General features: G+C 34.6%; 1 protein-coding gene across 1 annotated transcript in view; it reads right to left on the reverse strand.

Annotated features, from left to right (window-relative positions):
• Positions 1-23,301, reverse strand: part of GPC5 (glypican 5) — a 1,382,768-nt gene that overhangs the window by 668,310 nt on the left and 691,157 nt on the right. The window contains exon 7 of the mRNA XM_010338876.3: positions 3,142-3,301. Within this exon, the coding sequence (XP_010337178.3) occupies positions 3,142-3,301 (160 nt within the window). The remainder of the gene's footprint in view (positions 1-3,141; positions 3,302-23,301) is intronic.

Genomic DNA, 23,301 nt, shown 5'->3' on the forward strand with positions numbered 1-23,301 from the left:
GTTTTGAAGTAAAAATTCATTTTTGCCAACTTGTCAAGTGTAGCTTTGTGAAGAAAACTATAAGCAGTTGAATATCCTTCACTGTCTCTAGCTCCTTTGTGAAACAAAGGAAAAAGAGTAACCTACTAATATATAACAAGTTATTAAGCTTGTAAATAACTTCATGAAGTAAAAAACTTCCTATAAATATACTAGTTCTACATATGCACACACACAGAGACACACAAATTCTGTATTTTTGTAATAACGTCATGATCTAAAATTCTAATATTTAGATGGCAAGGCAATTATAGTAATACTACAGAAAGGATGAAAATGAAAGTTTATTAAATATTACCCTGTAGATATGTGTCATGATTCCTAAATACAGTGGAAGACATTTTAGCTTTTAGTAAAATTATTTCTAGTGAAAATCCTAATTTTTTTAAACATAATATAAATTTTATTTGCTATTTGACTATGATAAATATGTAATAACAAAAACTTTCTTATATAATGACAGTATTTTTTAAATTATACAATTTGATTATTTAGTAGTGTAAGGTCGGCTGCCTCGCAGAGGGTTAAATCCATCTCTGTCCGAGCCTGGTAACTACCTCATCACCCAAGCTCGTTATCTGGCCTTGCTGCATAGCTTCCCTATACAGGCCTCCACATACCAGACCCAAGCCCACATTCAGCACGAAATGACGCATTCGACCCCCGGCCCGCTGTTGATAAACCCTGCAGAAAATTTTTTAAAGAAGCCCCATCAGACCCTGCCCGGTAGCAGCCTGCCCTGTACGTTCCCGGCAGGCCCACTTACCCAAGGTCCCGCCCACCTACCAATGGCAGCTAGTTCCACGTATTTCCTGCTTCTTAACAGCCAATAAGATTGCCTTCACTTTGTTTCCCCAATAGCCAATCAATTGCCTTCCCTCCCCATGAAACCCCACGCCCTCAACAGCCAGGTGCTACTTCTTTGGCCCCTTCCTGGACCACAGAACCTCACCCAGGAGATGAATAAATTAGCTTCTCATTTTCTTATACTTGCCTCAGTTTCCTCATTTTACCTCAGCAGTAAACCTTACAAGTAGTACTTGCCCATCCCGGTTTCACATTATTTATCAACATACAATTAATATCCATTATGCCGTAAGAAGTACTCCATTTTAAAACCTTTATAACTCATAAAAAAAATATGAAATCAGCCCAAATGCCTATCATTCAATGAGTGGATACAGAAATTGTGGTGTGTCTGTGTGTGTGTGTGTGTGTGTGTGTGTGTGTGTGTGTATGTATACATATCATGGAATACTATTTAGCCATAAAAGGGAATGAAATAATGGTATTCGCAGCAACCTAGATGAAACTGGAGGCCATTATTCTAAGTGAAGTAACTCAGGAGCAGAAATCCAAATATTGTATGTTTCATTCAGAGTGGGAGCTAAGCCCTGAATGATGCAAAGGCGCAAGAATGATATAATGGCGTTTGGGGACTTGGGGGAAAGAGTAGACGGGGAGTAAGGAAAAAGGACTACAAATGGGGTACAGGGTATACTGCTCAGATGGGCACACCAACATCTTGCAAATCACCACTAAAGAACTTACTCATGGAACCAAACATCGCCTGTTACCCCCAAAACCTATGGAAACTTAAAACAACAAATAAAACCTTTATAATTCTCAGACTTAGTCATCATCCACTAGTATTTTTTTCACAGAAAACTATAATTTTCATCAAAAGTCATTGGTCAAAAATAAACAAAACTACTAAGAATGCGTGTCCTGAACAAATGAAAATACTCATTTTCATTTCCAATTCCTCTTTCTTGTTTCTATATACATTATCTTTATTTCCTTACATCCATAATAGTATCTTTAATTATATTTCACTTAAACAACCAAAGGTAGAAAAAGAAGAGAAACCAATCTGATGAACTATATTAACACTCATAACGAGGACACGTACCTTTATCTCATTCTGTAAGAATAGAATAGATTTAATTCACACTGGGAAATTTGTTGCCTTTTGTTCAGTGGCTGCTCAAGTGTACCAATTCTCATCTATTTATTTTCCATGTTAAATAAAATATATGACTGTGTCTAACGAGAAAACATTTCATCATGTTAACTGTCTTTTTAATTTTGCACCTCTTTTGGCTTCCATCTTTGAAACCAAAATATTTGGCTTGTAAAACCGGATCTTATAAGGAATGAGGAATTGATTTTGGAAGTATATGTAGTACTTGTAATTCACAATAAGAGAATTATAAATTAAATGAATTATTCTCCCAACAAAAGGCATGTATTACAATAGGTGCAAAGCAGCTCTGTGTGATTGTGAGGGAAGCTGTCAGACCAATCTCCACGTGGGGCTGCACCTTTCCAGAATGTGATCCCCTCCTTTGATGTAATCAGGACTAAATGAATAGTTGAAACTAGCTACCCTATGTACATTACCGTTTACATTATTTCTCAGTTGATCATTTTGGTTGTTTGCCCATATGAACAAATGCATGAATATAACAATGGAGTATGGAAACCTATATTCCTCATCTTGTATGCAATAATCAGGAAAGGAAATCCATTTCGTAATTTTTGTTATTTGAAAATTCTACGCTTTGTAGTAGCAATGAGTCCAGAAATACCAGAAGTAGTTTCAATTTCATACAATCAAAGTGAAATCAATGTTCAGTGAGATTTTTTTTTGGAAGGGAAAATTCATAAGCATTAAATCCAAGTAGTTTTTACCACCAATAACCATATACCAATTTCTATGCAATTTGACTATGATAAAAGTATAATAAAAGAAAAACCTTCTTATATAATGACATAATTTTTTAATTGCACAATTTGATTATTAAGTAGTACTTACCCATCCTGGTTTCATGTTATGTATCAATATACAATTAATTCTCATAATGCCACTTTAAAACCTTCTCAGAACTAGTGATCGTTCACTAGTTGACATAAAACTATCATTTCATTAGAAGTCATTAAAAATAAAACCACCAGAATAAAAATAAATCATTGTCATTTCCGATTCCTCTTGTTTGTGTTTGAATTCATTGTCATTATTTCTTTACATCCATACCAATATCTTTAATTATAGTTCAAAATCAAACTTTTAAAAAGGTAGTGTTAGAATCATACACTTACAGTCTGTGATCTTCAGCGTTCTCTTGACTTCTCCACTTCCTGATCCCCCACAGCCATCTTCATCATCACAGTCCCCACTGACTTGTTCAATCATGCCTCCGCCACTGCCCAGCTGAAGAAGCTCCCACTTGTCAGGTTTGGGTGATCTACCCTGTAACAACTAAAGGTACATAAAAAAGGCATTTATTAATAGCAAATTGGAATAACCTAAGAATTCTATTCAGAAAGCTTATGTAGAACTTATGATTATTTTCTTAGGTCGATCTACTCTTTCGGTATAGACACCTTACCAAATCAAGTCTTGAGGAAAAACTGAAACAACTGAAATAATAATAAATAATGGGCAAAGTCTACACACATAAAGAGCTATACTCTATGTATTAGCTCCATGGCAATGGTTTGGATAATGCTTTGGGAAGCAACTAAAATTAGACCTTCATTGCATAGTAGTTTGGCTAGCGGATCCTGTGTTTTGGAATAAATAATGTTTAAGCATGGTAAATCAAATTTCAGTGCTCCCTTTGTAGTATATTGGCTGATAATGTTGTGCTGTTTTGTAAACCCACACTCCAAATTTCTGAAGCAGTACTATTCTTCCAGAAAATAATTCTGTCTAAGGAAATCCAGAATATTAAATATATGTTTACAGTCTCATTTAAACTTTCTTAGTTTAAATACACAGTCCAATGCAGATGGCACATACTGAACCTTGGGACAAAAGACTTAAGGTCTGCATCACTTAAGATCATTTAAGAAATGTAATGACGTCTCAGTTCTTGACTTTCAAGGATTTCATTTATTTTTATGAGCCAAACAGATGGAATAGCCATTTTCCCCTGTAGCACATGAGTTCCAGTAATACCTTTGAACAAGATTGGAAATTTATGAATGTCTTTTCAAAATGGTGATGTTATAAATAGAATATTTCACTTAAAACTAAGCCTGATTAAGGTCGTCCCGTGCAGTATGTGACATTAATCCCTCTAAGGTGGTTTTGGAGAGCACATGGCCAAGCGTGAGCACTAGAGGGTAGTGCTCTATTATGAGCTAAATGTACCTCTGCTGGGCACTTAGTGGGCATTTAAATTTTCACGGGGCTTTATGAAAGACATAAGGTCGTTACTTCTGTGACTTTCCAAATAATAGTATCAATTAACAGACAGTAATTAAATACACAACCCAAGGACAGTATTTTATGCTGAAGAACAGAGTAAAATAGCCTCAGTATATCTAACAGGAATATGTTTATCATTTAAGGAATATTTAGATTAAGTAACTGGACTCTAAACTTCATAAACTTTTAGGTTACCAATTCCAAAATACTAGTTTCTAATAGAAATACTAAAACAACTTGACAGTAACCTTTAAATTCCTATTTTTATCAGCATTTTGTAAAAAAAAAAAAAAAAAATTCAGTAGGTGGTATTAAAAAGAAAGCTGCTTTCAAGATCAAATGAACTTAGCAAATATCACATTAAACAAAACTTTTCTACTGTTTAATATACTGATGTGTGTGCTACTTCCTGCAAAGGGAAGAGAAAGTAGAGCAATGAAGAAACAGATAGGAAACAAACCACATAAAAAGGCAAATCTAAAACGGAAAGGATGAATGGCATTACCTTATACCATTATATAAATGACAATGATACATGGTAACTAAGGTAATACCATTTATCATTTGTTATTGTGAAATATCCCATTTATTAGCTATTTAGTATAATCATAAAGGGCTTGAATTCTGAGGTCCAACAAACTTTGATGTGAATCCTGGATTCTGACATATACCAAACATGAGACATGAGGGTATTAAGTTACTGAATAAATCAGTTTCCTCAAATCTATAATAGGGACAATAATATACCTGCACCATTGCTCATATTGTGAGAAAAACATGTAAGGTACTTTGCAAATATTTAATGTGCCAGCACATTAAACATTAATACATTTTGATTATTCTATTTTATATTCTATTACAATATTGTTTAAATATCTAGAACACATTAATTGATGAAAGAATTATTTGAGAAAGAATCCAATTACATGACTTACATTATAATTTTTCAAAGTATTATCAGACAAGTACAACTAAAGCCAAACTCTCTGGGGATAGGCTCCTTTCGTTTTATCCTAACATTCTTTTCCCACATTTCCCATATCAACTTTATTCCCCCTTTACTTTCCTAAGAATTCTTCCAATATTTTACAAGAATCTTAGCCAAAACACAAATGGAATCTCATGACCACCACCAATAACATACATACCATGAGGACCCAATGCAGTACATGAACTCAAAAACACAAACAGAAAGATATTTGATTTTTAAAACAAAACTTACTATTTTAAGAAATTGGTTTTGGTTGAAAGTAATTGGATCTATTATCAGAGAATTATTCATTTATTTATAATTACAGTTATTTATAATTATGTATTTTAATTATATATTATTCATTTACTTATTATTTCTACATAAGTACTTTATAATTTATATTTATAATTATTCATATAATTTGATTATATTTATAATTATGGTAAATATATTTAAGAAACATTTATTCTGTTTTTTCCATTTTTCTTCTCCATCATTTCAGTGATATTTTAGGAAACATCTAAGGCACAGTAACTCAAATTTTTAAGAAATAAAACTATATAAAACTGTCTATTAATTTAAGTGATCTGTGCTAAGGAGAACAGTAAAATGGACACCAAGATTTCCCACTCTATCCCCTGGGGCTGTGAATATGACATCAGTCATGCCTACTAACTCACATGGCAAAAAATAATTTTGCAACGTAACTGATGCCACTTATCAGTTGATTTTGAGTTTACCAAGAGGAAGATGATCTGGTTGGAACTAATTAAATCACCTGATTTTCTTCTAAGCAGAGTTTTCTCTATTACCAGAAGTTAAAGCCATTCCAAGCATGAGATGCAAAGAGGAGGAGCTTGCTTGCAGGTGACTATGCTGCTGGCCTCAAGTGTGTGAGCTTGAATGATGTGAGAGGGCCTATCGAGGTCTTGTGGCAAGGAACTGGACCCCCAGTGGCCTCTCAGAGCTGAGAGTGACCTGCGTTGCAGCCAGCAAGGAACTGAGGTCCTCATTCCTACAACAGAGTTCTCACAACAACTCAAAGGAGCTTGGAAGCAGATTCTCCCTCAGAGCTCCCAAACTGAGTCAATGCAGGCTGACAACCTACTTTCAGCCTGTCAGACCCTGATCAGTGAGCCCACCCACACTTCTCATCTGTGGAATGATGAGTAATAAGTGGATGCTGTCTTGAGTTGCTAAATGTGTAGTAATTTGTTATGCAGGAAGAGGAGATGAATACACTCTCTAACCCTAAAATGGGCCACATTTACTTCTTGGCAACTGTATTTGGTAGCTTTTGATTCTCTAGCATGTTTCTCAAAATGAGAGGTCATTGTTTCTGTAAGATACCACCTTACTGAGAAGATGGCCCCTTTGGAAACAGGCTATGGGAAAAACCTTTTCAGTCTTTCTGCCTCTTAATAATCTCTCACTATTTTCACAAGTCTCTGAGCAAGAAATAATTGCTTGATTCAGGTACATCCAGGATTCCACCTGATCCATGATTCTCAGTCCCCAGTAGTACCCTAGCCCTCTTGAAGGGTCAGTGTTTCCCTCTCCTCTCCATGGAGGCTCTGCCCGATCGATTTCATTTTCTCGCTTTTCAATTATCACACATCCACAAATGTACACTTTCACTCTCATATTGTAATAAAACTTAATTTGCAGAAATTTCCAGTTAATTTGTAGTCAACAAGAACAATGAGTTTTCACAATAAGATATTTATTCAAGTTTTAACTAAACTATCTTGATTTCTTCTTAAAAGTTTTCTTTTCTCTTCAAGTCCTCTCTTGCCTCCTCCAACATCCACATGTAAGTGTTTCAATAATATAAATTCTCTACTTTTTAGTCTCTTTCTGGGAATCCATCCTAACAGATTGAGCTCTCACCTGTATACAAATTACACGCAAGTCTTTACCTTTAGCCCTTCTTTTGCTCTGTGGTTCACCTCTAAGCAGTAATTGGAAGTGAAGATGAATTCTACCCCCTTCTCTCTTAAAATAGAACTACCCATCTCCACTATTTGTGTGTCATTACAATTTATCTTCCCAGATCCCTTATTAGAGGGGCCAATGGTCTCTCCTACCCACTACGATCATATTATTTTCTTAAAATCAGTACTTTCATTGTGTCATTTTTCAGCCTTATTGCTCTGATTCTTTACTGTCGAAACCACTGGTTCCCAACGTGACATGTGTCTAGAGGAGAGATATCAATCCAAAAAGATGGTCACAGAAAGAATGGTAAATGTGGGAAAATGTTTGAGAACTGCATACCATGGCTCCTTCTTAATTTTCCGGAACTAAGCCCTCATGAGAAATTTTGCAGGAGGCAATCTTGTCTAGTTGAGTTTCATCTCACAATTTCTAAATGTACCTAAGAAAATTACCCCCTTCCCTCACTCAACACCCACTGACATGCTTTTAGAAATGACACCAAGAAAAAAGTTCAAATTTGGCCCCCCAATCAAGGTTCCATATTATGTATTATTTTGTTTTGCTTTTAAATTATGTCTGAACACAGCTCCCCAGTACCCAACCTTCTACTGCAAAACCATCAATCTGTTCTTCTCACAGAAATTGTGTGACTTTATGTCTAGAATTTTGCTCATACTTCTTTTACATTCTTCTCACATCCAACTTGTTTTTCCTCCACATAGAATATACTCTTTCATTTTCTTTTCTAACTATATTTAATTTTCAAGTTCAACCTCCAATACTTCTTTTTCCATCCTGCACACATTTCTGTGATCTTTTTAACTCTGTACTGTTTCACTGGCACTTAATCAACTTTCTTGAACACATCATGTTTTTTTGATTAGTGAAAAGTTTCTCAAAGATAAGACCAGAATTTAACCTGCTGTCACCTTCCATCATGACTAGAATACTTACTACATTGTAGATGCTAAATACATATATTTTGATTTATTTATTTGAACTTGGAAATAATTTAAGCTTACTCTGCTTTCAATGCCCTCTATATCTAATTGAATAAAATCACTCCTCCTAAAAGCATCAGAGACCCTGATGTTCTAGAAAAATTCTGGATTTACATTTATTTATTGACTGGCAGATGAATTGATTCATTTATTCATCCCATGAGATTGAGTCTATCTTAAGTATAACACATATTTTGTAGGACAAACATCCATATCAACAGAGAAGGCATAGCCTTGGTTCTTAAAAGGTGATCGTTATATACTTTATTTCCAAGATAAAATTTATGACTATACAGCAAAATAAGATTGATATAAAAATAACCTGAAAATCAGAAAACAGGAGATATAGTCTAAACATTTAGTTCTGTGGTCTTGCCTAATTATTTTTCTTATCTTCAATAAGAAATCATTTTAAATGGCCTTATTCCCGAGTACCTGGAGACTTCTAAGTTTTTTAAACAATTTTATGTTGAAGAATCATACCAGGAAATACTTCCAAGGTATTTGTGTTGCAATGTTATTTACTATAAACCAGAGAAAAATGTTCTAATTACTGTTTTTAATGAATATGCATAAAAATGCTTCATTAAAAATCTAGAATATAGGAATATTTTCAAAAATTGATTTTGGCAAAAAGTCTTTTTCTTTTCCCTTAAGGCAGAGAGAGAACTATAACTTCACGATCAATGACATCAGGTGAGGAAGTCTTCCCCTGTTCTTTCTCAAGGGATAGGCTCTTTATACTCCTGTCCTCCAATTCCTCAGAGACAACATCAAATAGCTCCCTTATGCTCTGTGTTCTGTTGGCTCCACCATCATGGGCAGGTGTTATTTCACATCTTATTCTTAAACCCTTTTGAGAAACAGCTTCCACCAAAGAGGAGCCCTGTTGTAAACAGAGCTTTAACACTAAAGGGTTTCCATGTGTGCACCCTAAAGCAAACATAAACAAATGAAATGAATCTATAGACTGATCATGAAGCCAATTTTTAGAAGTAATACATGAATATCTGCCTTTTAGACATACTCCTGCCACATACTGTAATAAATCTCTTCATTTTTAACACATACATAAACAGCTGTTCCATATATTCATAAAATATAAGAATTTGTTTCTTGATTAGTAAACTTCATTTTTAAGAGTAGTTTTAGGCTCACAGCAAAATTGAGCTGAAAGTAGAAGAGTTCCCATATACTCCCTACACACATACATGCACAGCTTTCCCTCACTGGCAACATCCTGCACCAGAATGATGCATTTGTTATCATCAATGCATTTGTTACAATTGACAATTGACGAATCCCCACTGACATATTACTGTCACCAGAGTCCACAGTTTACATTAGGGTTCAATAAAATAATTTTTTAAACTTAAAGCCCCCAATAAACTTAACATTTCTTCTCTGGGCCATACATTTGCTGCATCAGTAATATGGGATAAGAATATTTATTTGGAGCTGGGAGAGGTAGTACATGCCTGTAGTCTCAGCTTCTTGGGAGACTGAGGTGGGAGGGTTGCTTAAGCCCAGGAGTTTGAGGCTGCAGTGAACCATAATTGCATCACTGCACCAAAGCCCGGGCAGCAGAGTGAGACTTTGTCTCAAACAAAACAAAAGAAAACAAAAAAGTAATATTTATTTGGAAGGTTTAGTAGTATTTGGGATACATTATGAAAAGTGCTAGCATATTATGAGTACTCAGTTATGTTTAACTTTATCATTAAAATCTCTATCACCAATAGGAACTGACTCTGTGACCTCAATCCTGTCTTTGAAGGAACGAACCCATATGGGGGTAAAAATGACTTGCTCCCCACCCTGCCTTGACCCTGTCATTTGAGTCTACCTAATCATAAAATGAACAGCGTTTTAAAACTTGAATCTATTCCCTCTCGTGGTGGGTAGAAAGTCTATCACTACACCCATATTTATAGAAAACTTATAACAGAGGAAAAGACATGACTTTGAATTCCAGCCACACATTAATTATGTGCCTTTAGGCAAATCACTTAAGCCAGTTAAAATTTATTTTATTCTACTGAATAATAATACATGTGAAGGCACTTTATATACTTGTACGAAATATGCTCATTTACAGGGTTCTGCACATGACACCGCATCCGTAAAACTGAGAAACCAACAAAGTGAGGACAGAATTAAAAAAAAAAAAAAAAAAAACTTTCAGAATGTTCTTCCTTTCCTCAACGCCGTGCAGTTTGTGCCGTCAGCTGATTAGCTGAAAATAGTTAGTTTTGATGACTGATGCTTCCTGCTTATGTTTAGTTGGTTAAGGAAGCTCATTAGGGATGCTATCTTGGAGATGAGTCTGGTGGGTATATCTGATGACTCTATCTAAGGCAAATGTACTTCTTTCAGCTGGTGAATTAATTTCTCAATAGTTTCAATTTGCTTTTTACTAACTGTCTGGCAATATCCCATATTTTCAATAGCCTTTCAGATGCTTGCAGTAAAATCTGGCTCACACATATACAACCTGTAGGCAGTGAAAGCGAAACTTTCATCATATTCAAAAATCTCCAAATATGAAAGCAGTTGAATATGCTTGAAGAGAGTACACATGATGATACAGCCCTATTTTCTCCTTCCTCTTAAAATCATTTACACAGATATATGAGAAGTAAATATGTGTTTAGAAAGTGTTAGTCATCATAGATGTACCTCTAGTCATCCATTCAAATGTAAACATGGTAAAATAGGCACTTGTATAATTTTATACCATCGATGAGTATAGGTAGGTGAAAATTAAAGGGGGTCGTTAAAAAAAATTCCAACCAGAAAACTGAAGGTATAGAAAAGTTACTTTTTACCGTGACTGATAAACTATCTTTAAATAATGTATCTTATATATAGAATGAAAAAACTATGGATATAGACATGCCAATTATACATATATGTGAATTTAATTTTGTTAAAAAGTAACTGGTGTCTGCGGTTTCACGCAGTCTAACTGAAACCCATAAAGAAATGTGTATGAAAGAGGAAAGCAACAAAAGTTTGTAACATTTTAAAATTAGAAAGCAGATAGAAAATCCATCATGATCTATTTTAAATTTATCTCTATAACATATTTCAATTGAGACATAAAACAGTTTATATAACATGCCTCACTACTTTACAGCATCACCTCCCTTTGCCCAACCTCCAAACTATGTTCCCACCTACATCACCCCACCCAACTCTCACCTCTTCTATGAGCATTATCACGAACATATTCTATAAATCTCAATTTACAAATCTTATACCAAAATTTCCACTCTCTTTCAAATGTGGAAATACCTTAAACATCAACACAAATACCACAATCTTCACATTTATATTTTCTAAAGCAGTTAAACCTTTATAGACAATTCTACCTAAAAAATCCTATTTACAAATCTTATACCAAACTTTTCCACCCTTTCTCTTTCAAATATAGAAATATCTTAAACATAAACTCGAACACCACAAATCTTCACATTTTCTAAAGCAGTTAAACCTTTATAGACACTCCTACCTAAAAAGCCAAACGCGCTTTACAATATGTCATGTTATGTTAAGTTGACCAGACACAGAAGCCATTTCTGTCGGATTTCTTGTCAGTGTTTGCTTTAAGTTTGAGCTTTCTGATCTCGGCTCCTGTTGTGCCAGTAATTTGAAAGGTCACTGCTCTGTTGGCATTTGGATTATGCAATGCAGTCTGGCAATTTATAAAAGTCTTGTGAATCTGTACATAGACTATTGAAGTTAGAAAAGGCTTATCACTCTCTGGGCTCTAATACTGCCCAGAGGTTATTTGCTGTTGTTCCCATAAGAAAACTCTCTATGTCTCTGTACTATCATTCCTGATCCTTACCTCCAATTCAAAATGTGGCCAGTTCCACCTTCTAAGCCATCATACCAAAATTGACTGGGTAGGTTTATTATGAATTTGTGTTCTTGTCCAGACTCTACATTAGACCTCCCAGGAGAATTCAAAGTAAAAACCAATGAATAATTACTATAATACAACTGAAACAGGGGAGCAAATATCACCTCAAATGGGACTCAGAAAACTGTGGGACCAAAAGAGGAAGTGTGTGACCCAACGTTATCAATTCTGAAATGGCTCTTGGGAAACATCTATATGAAAACACCTCAAGGACCTGAAAAAAAGAAACTGGTGAAAAAGCAAACAAATCTTCCTTGTAAAACTAGTCCAAAAGTTAATGTCAGAGCTTTCTATCCAAACATCCATGCTAAGGTCTCTGGAAAGATTCAGAAGATCAATGACAGAAGTCAGGGAAACAAACGGACATACTTTGAGAAAGTGACATATAATGACCCTGCAGCAGGAGAACTGGGTAGGGGATAAAGGAAATGGAGGTTATAAGTAAATAAATTGCCTGCAACACGTTTAATGAAATAAGTAGATGTGTGATGCAAATTTCTTAATGGTCACATATTATGCAATGTATGATGCATAAGAATTACACTACCCCCAATTGTTTTTAAAGTGATATTTTCTTTATGCCACTTTTGTTCACACACACACACAGCACAAATCACATATACATACACTCACATGAAAATATGTATGTGGGAGGGAGAGAAGGAGGAAAATTTTAATCGTGACACACTGCCAATATAAGAACTCCCCTTTTAGAAAGATCTTATTTATCAAAATTTTAACTGCCAATGGAACAGAAACCATCACATATAATAACTTGTAACTAACCCAGGTACAAGTGAATTTTTATGATTGAAATCCAGGGGCATGCTAAGCAAGATGAGTCCAATAGAAACTAATCTCATTATTTTTTGTTTTTATTAGGTCATATTTATTATTTGTAGTGTGATTTTTCATCAGAGTTCTTTATTTAACATGCCAAAAACCTTCATCTCTAACTAGGTCTTTATGTGCATGGGGAATGTTTAATTATCCACAAAAGTAATACAAACTAACATTTTTTAGATTTTAACATACGTATTTGAAGATACGTTTTTCCCAAGTGTACAGTTCTTTGTGGTCTGGATTGCCTCAGGAAACTTCCTCTGCCTGTTGTGGGTATCATGGCAAGTAAGGGCACTTGTAATTTACTTCTGAGAAAATGCCTAGTCATTTGCCTAGTTATGCCACGTCATCTTCCTGACACCACAGAGCACAGTAACCTAATTTCCAAAATCAAAGACAGAAAAAAACTCAACAGCTACGGTTCCTGAGGCAAACAAGTGAATAAATTCCAAAACATGCCATGGACTCACTGAAGATGAATTTTAGACAATTCTGTATCACTTGTTGAATCAGCTTTCTATTAACCACACATTATAGAAGTGAAGCCAACCTATACTACAAAAAGCATATTCATTTTGCATGCATTTTCCAGTAAACGATGTAGACAGTATTTTTATATTGCCAAGATAATAATTTTTGTCCCTCATCTGCTATATTTTGCCTCACCTGACTCAGTCAGAAGGAACACAATTGACAATACTAACTAATCTCAGTTATCTCCACTGACAGAAAAAATGTATTTTCTATACGGACTGTGGGAATCAGCAATTCTGTTATTTAGATTTGTTTCCTTGTCCTTTCGCTTTATGATCCCAAAGTATTGATGTATTTCTAACACTACAACAAGATTTGTGTCACTCAACTGTATGTGTTGTAATCATCATCTTTTAACCATTTATCTCCATGAAACTGATGTCATTTGAAAGATGGAAAAGAGAAACTTAAGCAGAGAAGGAAGAGAGGGAAGGAGGAAGACTTTAATCATAATACAGTGCCAAGGTAAGGGCTCCTTTTCAGACAAGTTTAAAAACATTTCTTCATCAGAATTTCCAATGCCTCCTTGAATGAACTGTCAGGGATTGCAAATTCCTTTAAAACTTGGTTTTGGCAATGAATCTGGATTTCCTTCATTAGCCAGCTATGCAAAATTCATTTTCAAATGCTCTATCAAAAAAGGGAACATTCCCCTAAACTTTCCCAGTCTATTAAAGGTTTCCTTCCAAAAGGAGCTCATTCTCATCCCATTTAGTACGACACCCTTGTGTACGCCAGATGGCACAAGCATCATAGTTTCACAAAAGTCATTCTGATTCTCACCTTTAAAATGAAATTCCCTTAATTTACCTTTCTTTTTGTAAATTACATAATTGTAGACAAAGATATGCCAAATTAAGGGCCTCTTTTGCTAAATATTCTAGAAATAATTTGAGAAAAATAGGTGCAATATGAAACCTTAGTTTTCTTGGAAAAGGGGCAGGTGGGTATTTGATTACAATTTTGGTTCACTATTTCTCCTGTTAACTGTTTAAATGTGTGACTTTAAAAAAAAAAATCACTCAATCTTGTTGAGACTAATGTGTCATCCAAAACAAATGAGCAGCTTAAAATTTCTCATATCTGTCATACCTCAGAAATTTTTAATTCTAATATGTTTCAAGCCATTCTAACATTTGGTTTAGAAATAGGTATTATATCATCAAGGCTTATGCAGGACTCTGATATTTCAGTTTCATTCCTTCTTAGGTAATTATTTTGAGATTTTAAAATTTGAATTACATCTGTGATGGGTTGAACTGCTTTTCCCCCAGAATATATGCTAATGTCTTAACCCCCAGTACTTGAGAATGTGACCTTTTTTAGAAACAGTATCTTTACAGAGGTAATCAAGTTAAAATGGGGTTATTCAGGTGGGCCCTAATCCAATATTATAAAGTTCTTATGAGACAGGGAAAATGAAGACAGAAGAACATGCAGAGAGGGAAGACTATACAGACACATGGAGAATGCCAAGTGTAGTCAGAGATTGGGCTGACAATCTGTAAACTCAGGAACACCGTGATTTCCAGCAAACCACCAGAACCTGGGAGAGACATGGGAGCCACAGACAGCCACTTTCATATCCTTCTGGAGGAAACTACCTTGACCGCATCTTCTTTTCAGACTTCTAGCTTCCCAGACTGACACAATAAATGTTTGCTGTTTTAAGCCACCCAGTTTGTGGTACTTTGGAGAGTCGCTCCTACAAATGAGTACATTATTATAGACTAAAAAGTACATAAATCCTAAGTGCACAATTTTTATAATCTTTCAATATGGACTCAGTCATGTGATCACCATAAACAAGAGCACTTCAGAAGCTGCTTTTATGCCACATTAATTTTCTTCTACCAAATATAACACTCTTCTGACTTCCTCTGCAGAAGATATCGTTTCTCCTGAGGAAATTTCTATGAATGCAAGCATATTTGTGACACCACAGATACAAAAGCAATTCTTTAATTGCTGTATTGTATTCTACTTTATCAATGATCCATAAAATATTTTTACATTCTGCTCTTGGTGGACAATTCAACTGTTTTGAGTGTCTTCTGCATATAAAAATAATGTTTTAATCAAAGTCTTGCAAATGTCTTTTGGTATTAAAAAAATCCCAGTCATATCTGTTGGGTATATACTTCAATGTATAATGGTTGGGTCACGGATAGGCATCTATAAAATCAAACTGTGCTGTACTGATCTACTTAGTTTTCCTTTTAAATATTAATGTATAATTTACACGTAACAAAGTATACAGATCTTAAGTCTATACCTTATTGAATTTTCACATAGGTTCACATAGAAAAGCAACTCAGATGGAAACTACCTTACAAGTACCCTATAAACCATCCTCTTGCTATCTGAGTCAATAACCACAACACCAAAAAAGGTAACTCCTATACTAAATTCTATTTACATAGATTCATTCTATTAATTAGTGTTAACAGGCTATTAATGAGCTTCATAAAAGTAGTATCATGCAGTATGTATTTTCTTGCATGTGACTTAATTTATTCAACATTAGGTTTTAAACATTTATTAAATTCTTGTGTATACCTATAGTTTATAGTTAATTTTAATAGTGGTATTCCATTTTATGAATATGTAACTTTTTTTACGTTATTGGGTGATTCATCTATTTCTACTTTGGGGCTACTATAACTAATGCTGATTGAATATTTTATACCTATCTTTTGATAGACTGAAGTACTCATTGATTTTGAGTATATACACACAGGAGTGGAATTACTGGGTCAAAGGTACACAAATATTTAACTTAGTAGATATTTAACTTAGTAGATATTGCCAAATGAATTTTCAAAATGGTTGTTCAGCTTTACATTCACACAACAGTCTATAGAGAGGTAGTTATTCCACATCTTCTGAAACACTTGATATTATTGGTCATTTTAATTTTGGGTATTTAGTGGGCATATAGTGGTGTAAAAATTTGCATTTCTGAGCAATTAATTATTTTCTTATGTTTTTAGTCTTTTGTTATCTGCTAATATATAGTGCCTACTCAAGTCATTGGTCCACTAAAAAATAGATCTTCTGAATTTTTCAAATTGATTTTAAGAGTTCTTTATAAATTCTAGATTTACTCTTCTGTTTCTATATTTGTATTATCTTTTTCTTATTTCCTTTTCTTGCCATTTTTAGAATTATACATCTTATTAAAATATTTTTAGTTCATTTTTAGTACTTTAGTTATACTAGAGAATATTTATTCTAGACTATTGTGGACTACTTTAGTACTTTCTCCACTTCAACAATATAGTTCAACAAACTTGGAACAGTTAAACACAATTTAGCCACTCCCACTCTTTGTTGTCATATATTTTACTCAACATTTAAACTTTCTGAAAGACAAATTATACTGAATCCTCACTTCTCATGCTTATTTTCATGGTGAATTTTCCTTATAAATTACTTTTCTTATAATATCTTTCAGATTTTTATGTCAATGATTACTGGGTTTCCCCCGCCAAAATTAAGTGTTCTTTCTTTTGTATTATTTCCTGAAAATGCTTGTGTAATAGCCCAATTAGTTCCTCAAGTTTTGGTAAGAATTCACCAGATAATCCTCATGTGGTTGGAATTGTGTGTGTGTGTGTGTGTATAAAATGTGTTAATCATAAATACAGTTTCTATAATAGATACAGAACTTACTCAGATCTTTAGAACTTCTTGTGCCAATATTTTAAGATGATTTCTTTCAACTTCATTGCTTCCTATAATTGCATGCTTCTATCTGGGATAATTTTTTCTTAGCCTGACGAACTTCCCTTAGTATTTCTGTAGTTCAGGTCTCCTAGGTGAACATTCTCTCAACAATTACTTGTCTAAATATATTTTAATGTGCCTCACTTTTATGTGTTTTTCACTGGTTATTAAATTATTAGACTGGAAAATTTGTCCCTCAGCATGTTAAAATGTCATTTCTTTGTCTGCAGCTTCTATTGTTTCTGTTGGAATACTTACTTATGATCTTCTACTTACTTTTGAGACTTTTGTTTTGGTTCAGCAGTTTATGATCTGCTTTGGTAAGGTTTCTTTGCATTATGTTCTGTAGGTTTCATTAAATTTCTTGCAAGCAGGTTGATATGGTTTATCAATTTTACAAAATTTTTGACCAATAGCTCTTTTGATACTGCCTTCTCCATTCTCACCTGTCTTTATGTTCAATTCAGTTACAGTAGACGTTTTGACTGTGCCTCATGTCATTTCTTTTGTTCTGCTTTATTCAGTTTTATCAGTTGAGATTGTTTCTATAAATCAATTTATATTATTTCTATGGATCTCTTTTCAGGTTAACTTAATTGTTCTACTATATTTATTCTAAAGCAAACCTATTCAGTGGCATGAGTTCAATTGCTGTGTTTTAGAATGTTTGTGATTTTTTTTTATAGAGATTTAAATCTTTGCTACAATCTCCATCATTTCATGCAGTTTGTGTACTTTGATTATATTAGCAATAGTTATTCTAAATTTGTCTGCTAAATTCTGAACTATGAATCTGTGGAGCTGTGCTTATTGTGAATATGTATTTTGTCGATTATTAATAAAATTTTTGCCACTGCATATCTAGACATTTTTTGTATCATGCTGGACATTGTACATGAAAGAATAATGAAGTATTCCAATAATATGGGTTTTAGAATGTAATCCCACTTTTCTCTAATAAGCAGATAGGGTTGGGAGAAAATCATGACCAATACAATCAGAGATTGGAGCAGTCAGAATTGAGTCTTAGTGTCTTAAGACTCTGCCATCTTTGGCTTATCTCTGTTTCTGAATTATGTTCCTTTTGAGCTTTTGATTGAGAGCTGGTTGGAACAACTCATTATTATCAAAATTCTGTTGGAGATTAAATTTTAATTTCAGTGGTATTATACTTAGCCCTTTAGCATTTCACACCCTATTCACCAAGGGGGTTGGTCATGTTTTTGATGCAGGCCCTCCCTTGCAATGAGTTCCTCCCTCAGTTGCTGTGACATTCCTGAAGATTTTATTCTATCCTTTGGGATCTTCTGGAATAACCCCTCATTCTTGCATTTAACACAGTTAATATGCCTTAGAGGAAATATTCTATGTGTGCCACTGCTTATTTTACCCCTAATCAACGTCTGGGCCAGGCCCCATCCTCAGCCTCCACCCATAATTATAAAAGACACTCAGAGAAACAGTCAGCTCACACTGGAAAGTTCCTTCATCAATCTATATGTTGTTGTGAACCTAGTCTGATTTATGCAACTTTCTTGGCATTCATTTTAAGTGCTTTATCTCTAATTATATGGTGTTTCTTCAATATTTTCCCCAAAGGATCTCAGTATTTTTAAAATTATACATCTCATGCAATTTTCAAAGAACTAAAGAGATATTTCAAACATACCTATAGAATAAAAAGTCATGTTATATTTGTATACATGCTCATCTTGACAAGTAATGTACTACTCAGGATTAAGTCTTAAATTAAAAGCATGCCTAGATTTGGTCCATCAAGGATTTAAGGCTGTTGTAAACAGGTTTTGCTAATGAGACTGAGTCCTCTGACAAACTAATAAAAGTAAAACTTTGTTAGTATAATAATCATTCTGAGATATTATTAAGATACATTATTGAGAAGCTACCCTACAGGTATTTAGAAACCCAGGACAAGGGAGAGGCTGTAGATTTCAAACAACATATTCTGAGGAAGGAACTTAAAATGTGACAGCATATCTTGTGTTTAGGTCAGTTGGTCTAAGGTAACTCAAATGTGTAAATCATAAAAGCTTTAGAGATGTTCTTGGATAGAAATGTGTAATAACATAGGTGTCACTGTTGAAAGTGTCAAGAAAACTACAATGAACCACTCTCTATGAAAGGTGCTGGGAGAGTAATTTACTTTGGCCTGTAGGGCTCAGGTTAACAGACTGAGGAACAACAAGCAGCCCCTCAGCACCATGTAGGAGTGAATGACAGACAGGGATACCAGCATCTATTATCCAAAGACCCAGAAGGCATCAAGACTAGGGAAGAGCTAAGTCAACATTCAGCAAGTTTTAGAAGAAGGTAAATATCAGAGGAGAGGAAGATGGAGCTCGGAAACCTCCTTTCACCTGGAGAGTAAAGATGCCATCAGAAGGGGCACAGGCAAATGGAAACCTTGGTCCCTCCAGCCTTATCTTATTTCATTGCAAAGTGAAACTTTGTTGAAGTCTCAAATCAGCTCAATAATTTCCTGGCCTGGCGTATATTGCCAAAGGTAATATTTGACAGTGTTCTATGGACATATTTCTGCTGTTTTCTTTAAAAATACAAAAATAGCTTTTAATTTCTGTATGAATATTCATTATCATAAAATTTTATCCAATTTAGAAAACTTCGTGTTTAAATAAAAACTTTATACATTTCAATGTTAAACATCCCTCACAAGGCTTTTGTCCCTGTTTACTCAGCCTTTTGTTCATGTCCCTGTACCAGACATGTGCTCTTAGACAGTAGAAACCTACTTAGATGTATCTGCTATTCCAGACATATATCTGGTGTTTGGATGCTTAGTTCTGCTCTGCCAATTCAAGAAATATTAATCTTTAATCCATTGAATCCTGAGCACCATTATGTATGTTTCTGCTTCTTGAACCCCATTTATGAGAACTCTATTTAGTTCTTTCAGTAGAGAATTTAAACAAAACAACAAAAAGAACCTGGTGATTATTTAAAAATCATTGATTTTTTTAACCCCATATAAGTTAAATTCATATTAAAGCTAATACTCTAATGTAAAAAAGCTAATACTCTAATGTATGAGTTAAGTATCCATATCTTTCGATACATATATAGAAGAGGCAGCATGAAAACCAGTGTTTACTTTTGGTGCAAACTGGCTTCCTTTTAAGGCTGCTCTTACCTGCTTTCACCCACGCTTTTATCCAAATATTCAGTACATATTTGTTTTTAGCTGTTCCCTCCAGCTTTCCTAGAAGTATGTAATCACCCCTTCCTTCCATTATAATTCTTTCTCAATCAATACCACTTTTCTCTGAGTAGTTTATCCTTTCTAAGCATTAGGAAAAAAATATGACCAGCTGATTAAACCACTTGACTTAAGGGTTCAGTAGAAAGACTTATTCCTCCAAAATTGCACTTAAATATTAATGGAGGAGACTCTCAATTCAGAGCCATCTAAGCACCACGACTGCCTCTTCTTCTATATGGTACCCTGCATTTGAGCAGTTATCACGACTTACACACAAATGCACACACATGTATATACATACGCGCATGCGGCAACTTTTCCTTTCCATTTCTATTGCTAGTATCCTACTGATTTAAGGCCGTAACACCCCATATGTTTTAGTGAGCTTTTGTCTTTCTCTCTACTCAAATCCATTTTATGATGTAGACCAGGGATGGAGAAACCTTTCCTGTCCAGGGCCAGACAGCAAATGTTTTTGGCTTTGCAGGTAGCGCAATTCCTGTCAAAGCCATAGGTCTTAAATGATGAATGAGCATGGCTGTGTTCCAGTAAAACTTTGTTTACATGAATAAGCTGCAGACTAGATTCAGCCCATGGGCAGTAGTTTGTTGAGCCTGGATCTACATAAATCCTACTGATTGCAGATTTTCCCACATTATTTATAACTTTAAAATAAAATCAATCATCTCATTTCTTCAACAAATCTAAATTTGTTCTCTATGCAAGACATCTACTTAATTGTCCTGTGATTTCACTACAGGGTAAGATGTTAAATTTAGGCTGACAATTGAGAGATATTTTCCCATTGTCTTTTTCATACACCTGCAATCTAGTGGAAATAAACTATCGACTTCTCTACATGCCTGATGAAGTATTTTGCTCCCTTCCTAATGCTAATCTCTACATATTACTACCCAAAGTCCAAGTCACATATACCTCTTCGCAAATGCTAATTGGACAAATTTCTCCATTAGCAAAATTTTCACGATTCTACTTTGCACTAAACCATTTTGAGGGCATCACCATCTTGAGGGTTCATCTCAGTGGCTAGTACAGATAACATAATGTCTTACACATCATAGATGCTCAGAAAGTAATTGTAAAATTAATGGTTAAATAATACAACTCTGCCAATGATTTTCCTACTGATGTGAACCAAAATCTTATTCATTTACCTCATCTTCCTCTCCTTTTCCCCTCACTTTCTCTCTCCAGTCTTTATCCTCCTTTCACCCCCATATTGGTAGGGCCTATGAAATCTTTCTTTATAGAATCTTATTTCTATTTTACATCATTCACACTGCTACAAGCCAAATTCAGATTTTTCATAACTCTTCACTGGACTATTAAAATGGTCTAATTCCTTTCCGTCATTTATTATCTCCATGCCAAACCATCTTTATTACTTATATGTAACATATCTCCCCCAAACTTAGCATTTTAAAACAACACACATTATTATTTCAACTTTTGATGGTGGAAAGCCAAGTGTGGCCTCTGACTCCCACTCTTTTAAAAGTCTGCAGTCATCTTAAGGCTGGACAGGGAATGATTTATTTCCAAACTCACTCACATAGTTGTTGGCTTTAGTTTTATGCCAGGTGCTGTGCTGTGGACTCCCTTGGTTGCTTGTCACATGGGCCTTTCCACAAAGCATCACACAACATGGCAACTCTCTTTATCAAAGCAAGCAAGCAATAGCACAAGAGGGAATGACGTTAAGAGTTGGGGGTGGCTAGCAAAAGGCAAGACATAGTTACTCGTTACCTAACCATGGAAAGTAACACTGCATTACTTTTGTTGAATTCTGTTTCTTAGCAGCAAGTCACCAGATGTAGATCATACTCAAGAAGGGGAGATATACAGAATACCAGGGGGTGAAATCAGAAACATGGGAGCTGTGTCAGAAGCCACCCATCCCACCAATCCAGATAATCATCAGTTTCTTCTGCTATGTTATTTTTCTCTCCTTAAAATACTTAAATGACCTAGAGTCGTGGTCTCTACAGTTCTTTTATCCTGCTCTTCACTTCCAGAGTATATTAGTTGATGCAGCAGTCTCTCTTCATTATCACCAAACTGATACACAGGTCATGCATGCGGTAGAGATGCTCTGTGTATGCATAAGTCTGACTCTTCAGAACCCATGTTATTGACATGTGGGTGACCATTTTTATCCTTGAGCCATTGAACTTCCACTTTCCCCATTCTCAATGGTCAAGAGAATTGATAACTTTACCTACTCATTGTCACCCGATTTCTGTTAACCATGTTCCTGCCTATACTATTTTCCTTTTTGCAATATCATTTTCTGCTTTCTTGTGTAATTTCAAGTAAAAAGAACCTTTTTTAAACAGTTTCTACCATGGAGTCCTCCTGAACAGTGTGACTTTCCTGCTCAAAACAGCTGTAACTTCCAGCTCTTTTCAGTAATTTTTTTCTTAGTTTGAGCTCAAAGAGTAACATGCCAGAACTTTTTTTTTTTTTTTTCATTCTGTTCAGGGTAAGATGGGAGGGCTGCTAATTCTGGAAGATTCTTGGATGGATCACTAAGATTTTATTCCATGAATATGTCTTTATTTGGATGCTTTTTTAAGCACAAAGTTAACTGTAGTAGGATGCTTATTTATATCATTTATTTATATGTACCTTGGAGATTTCAATTCTGTTAAATGATTATTTATTATGTCATTATGGACTAAACAAAACTGAAAATAGAAACTTAAATTTTGAGGATTTTTCAGTACTACTGTAACTATATGCAAATTCAATGCTATTCGTCTTTAAAAATAACTTGAAAAATGTTTAATGAAGACATAACTTTATAGATAAACGTAAACCTAAATAACATTTATTCAAGAC

This window comes from Saimiri boliviensis, chromosome 16 (genome assembly GCF_048565385.1).
Source record: "Saimiri boliviensis isolate mSaiBol1 chromosome 16, mSaiBol1.pri, whole genome shotgun sequence".
In the NCBI taxonomy this organism is placed as follows: Eukaryota; Metazoa; Chordata; class Mammalia; order Primates; family Cebidae; genus Saimiri; species Saimiri boliviensis.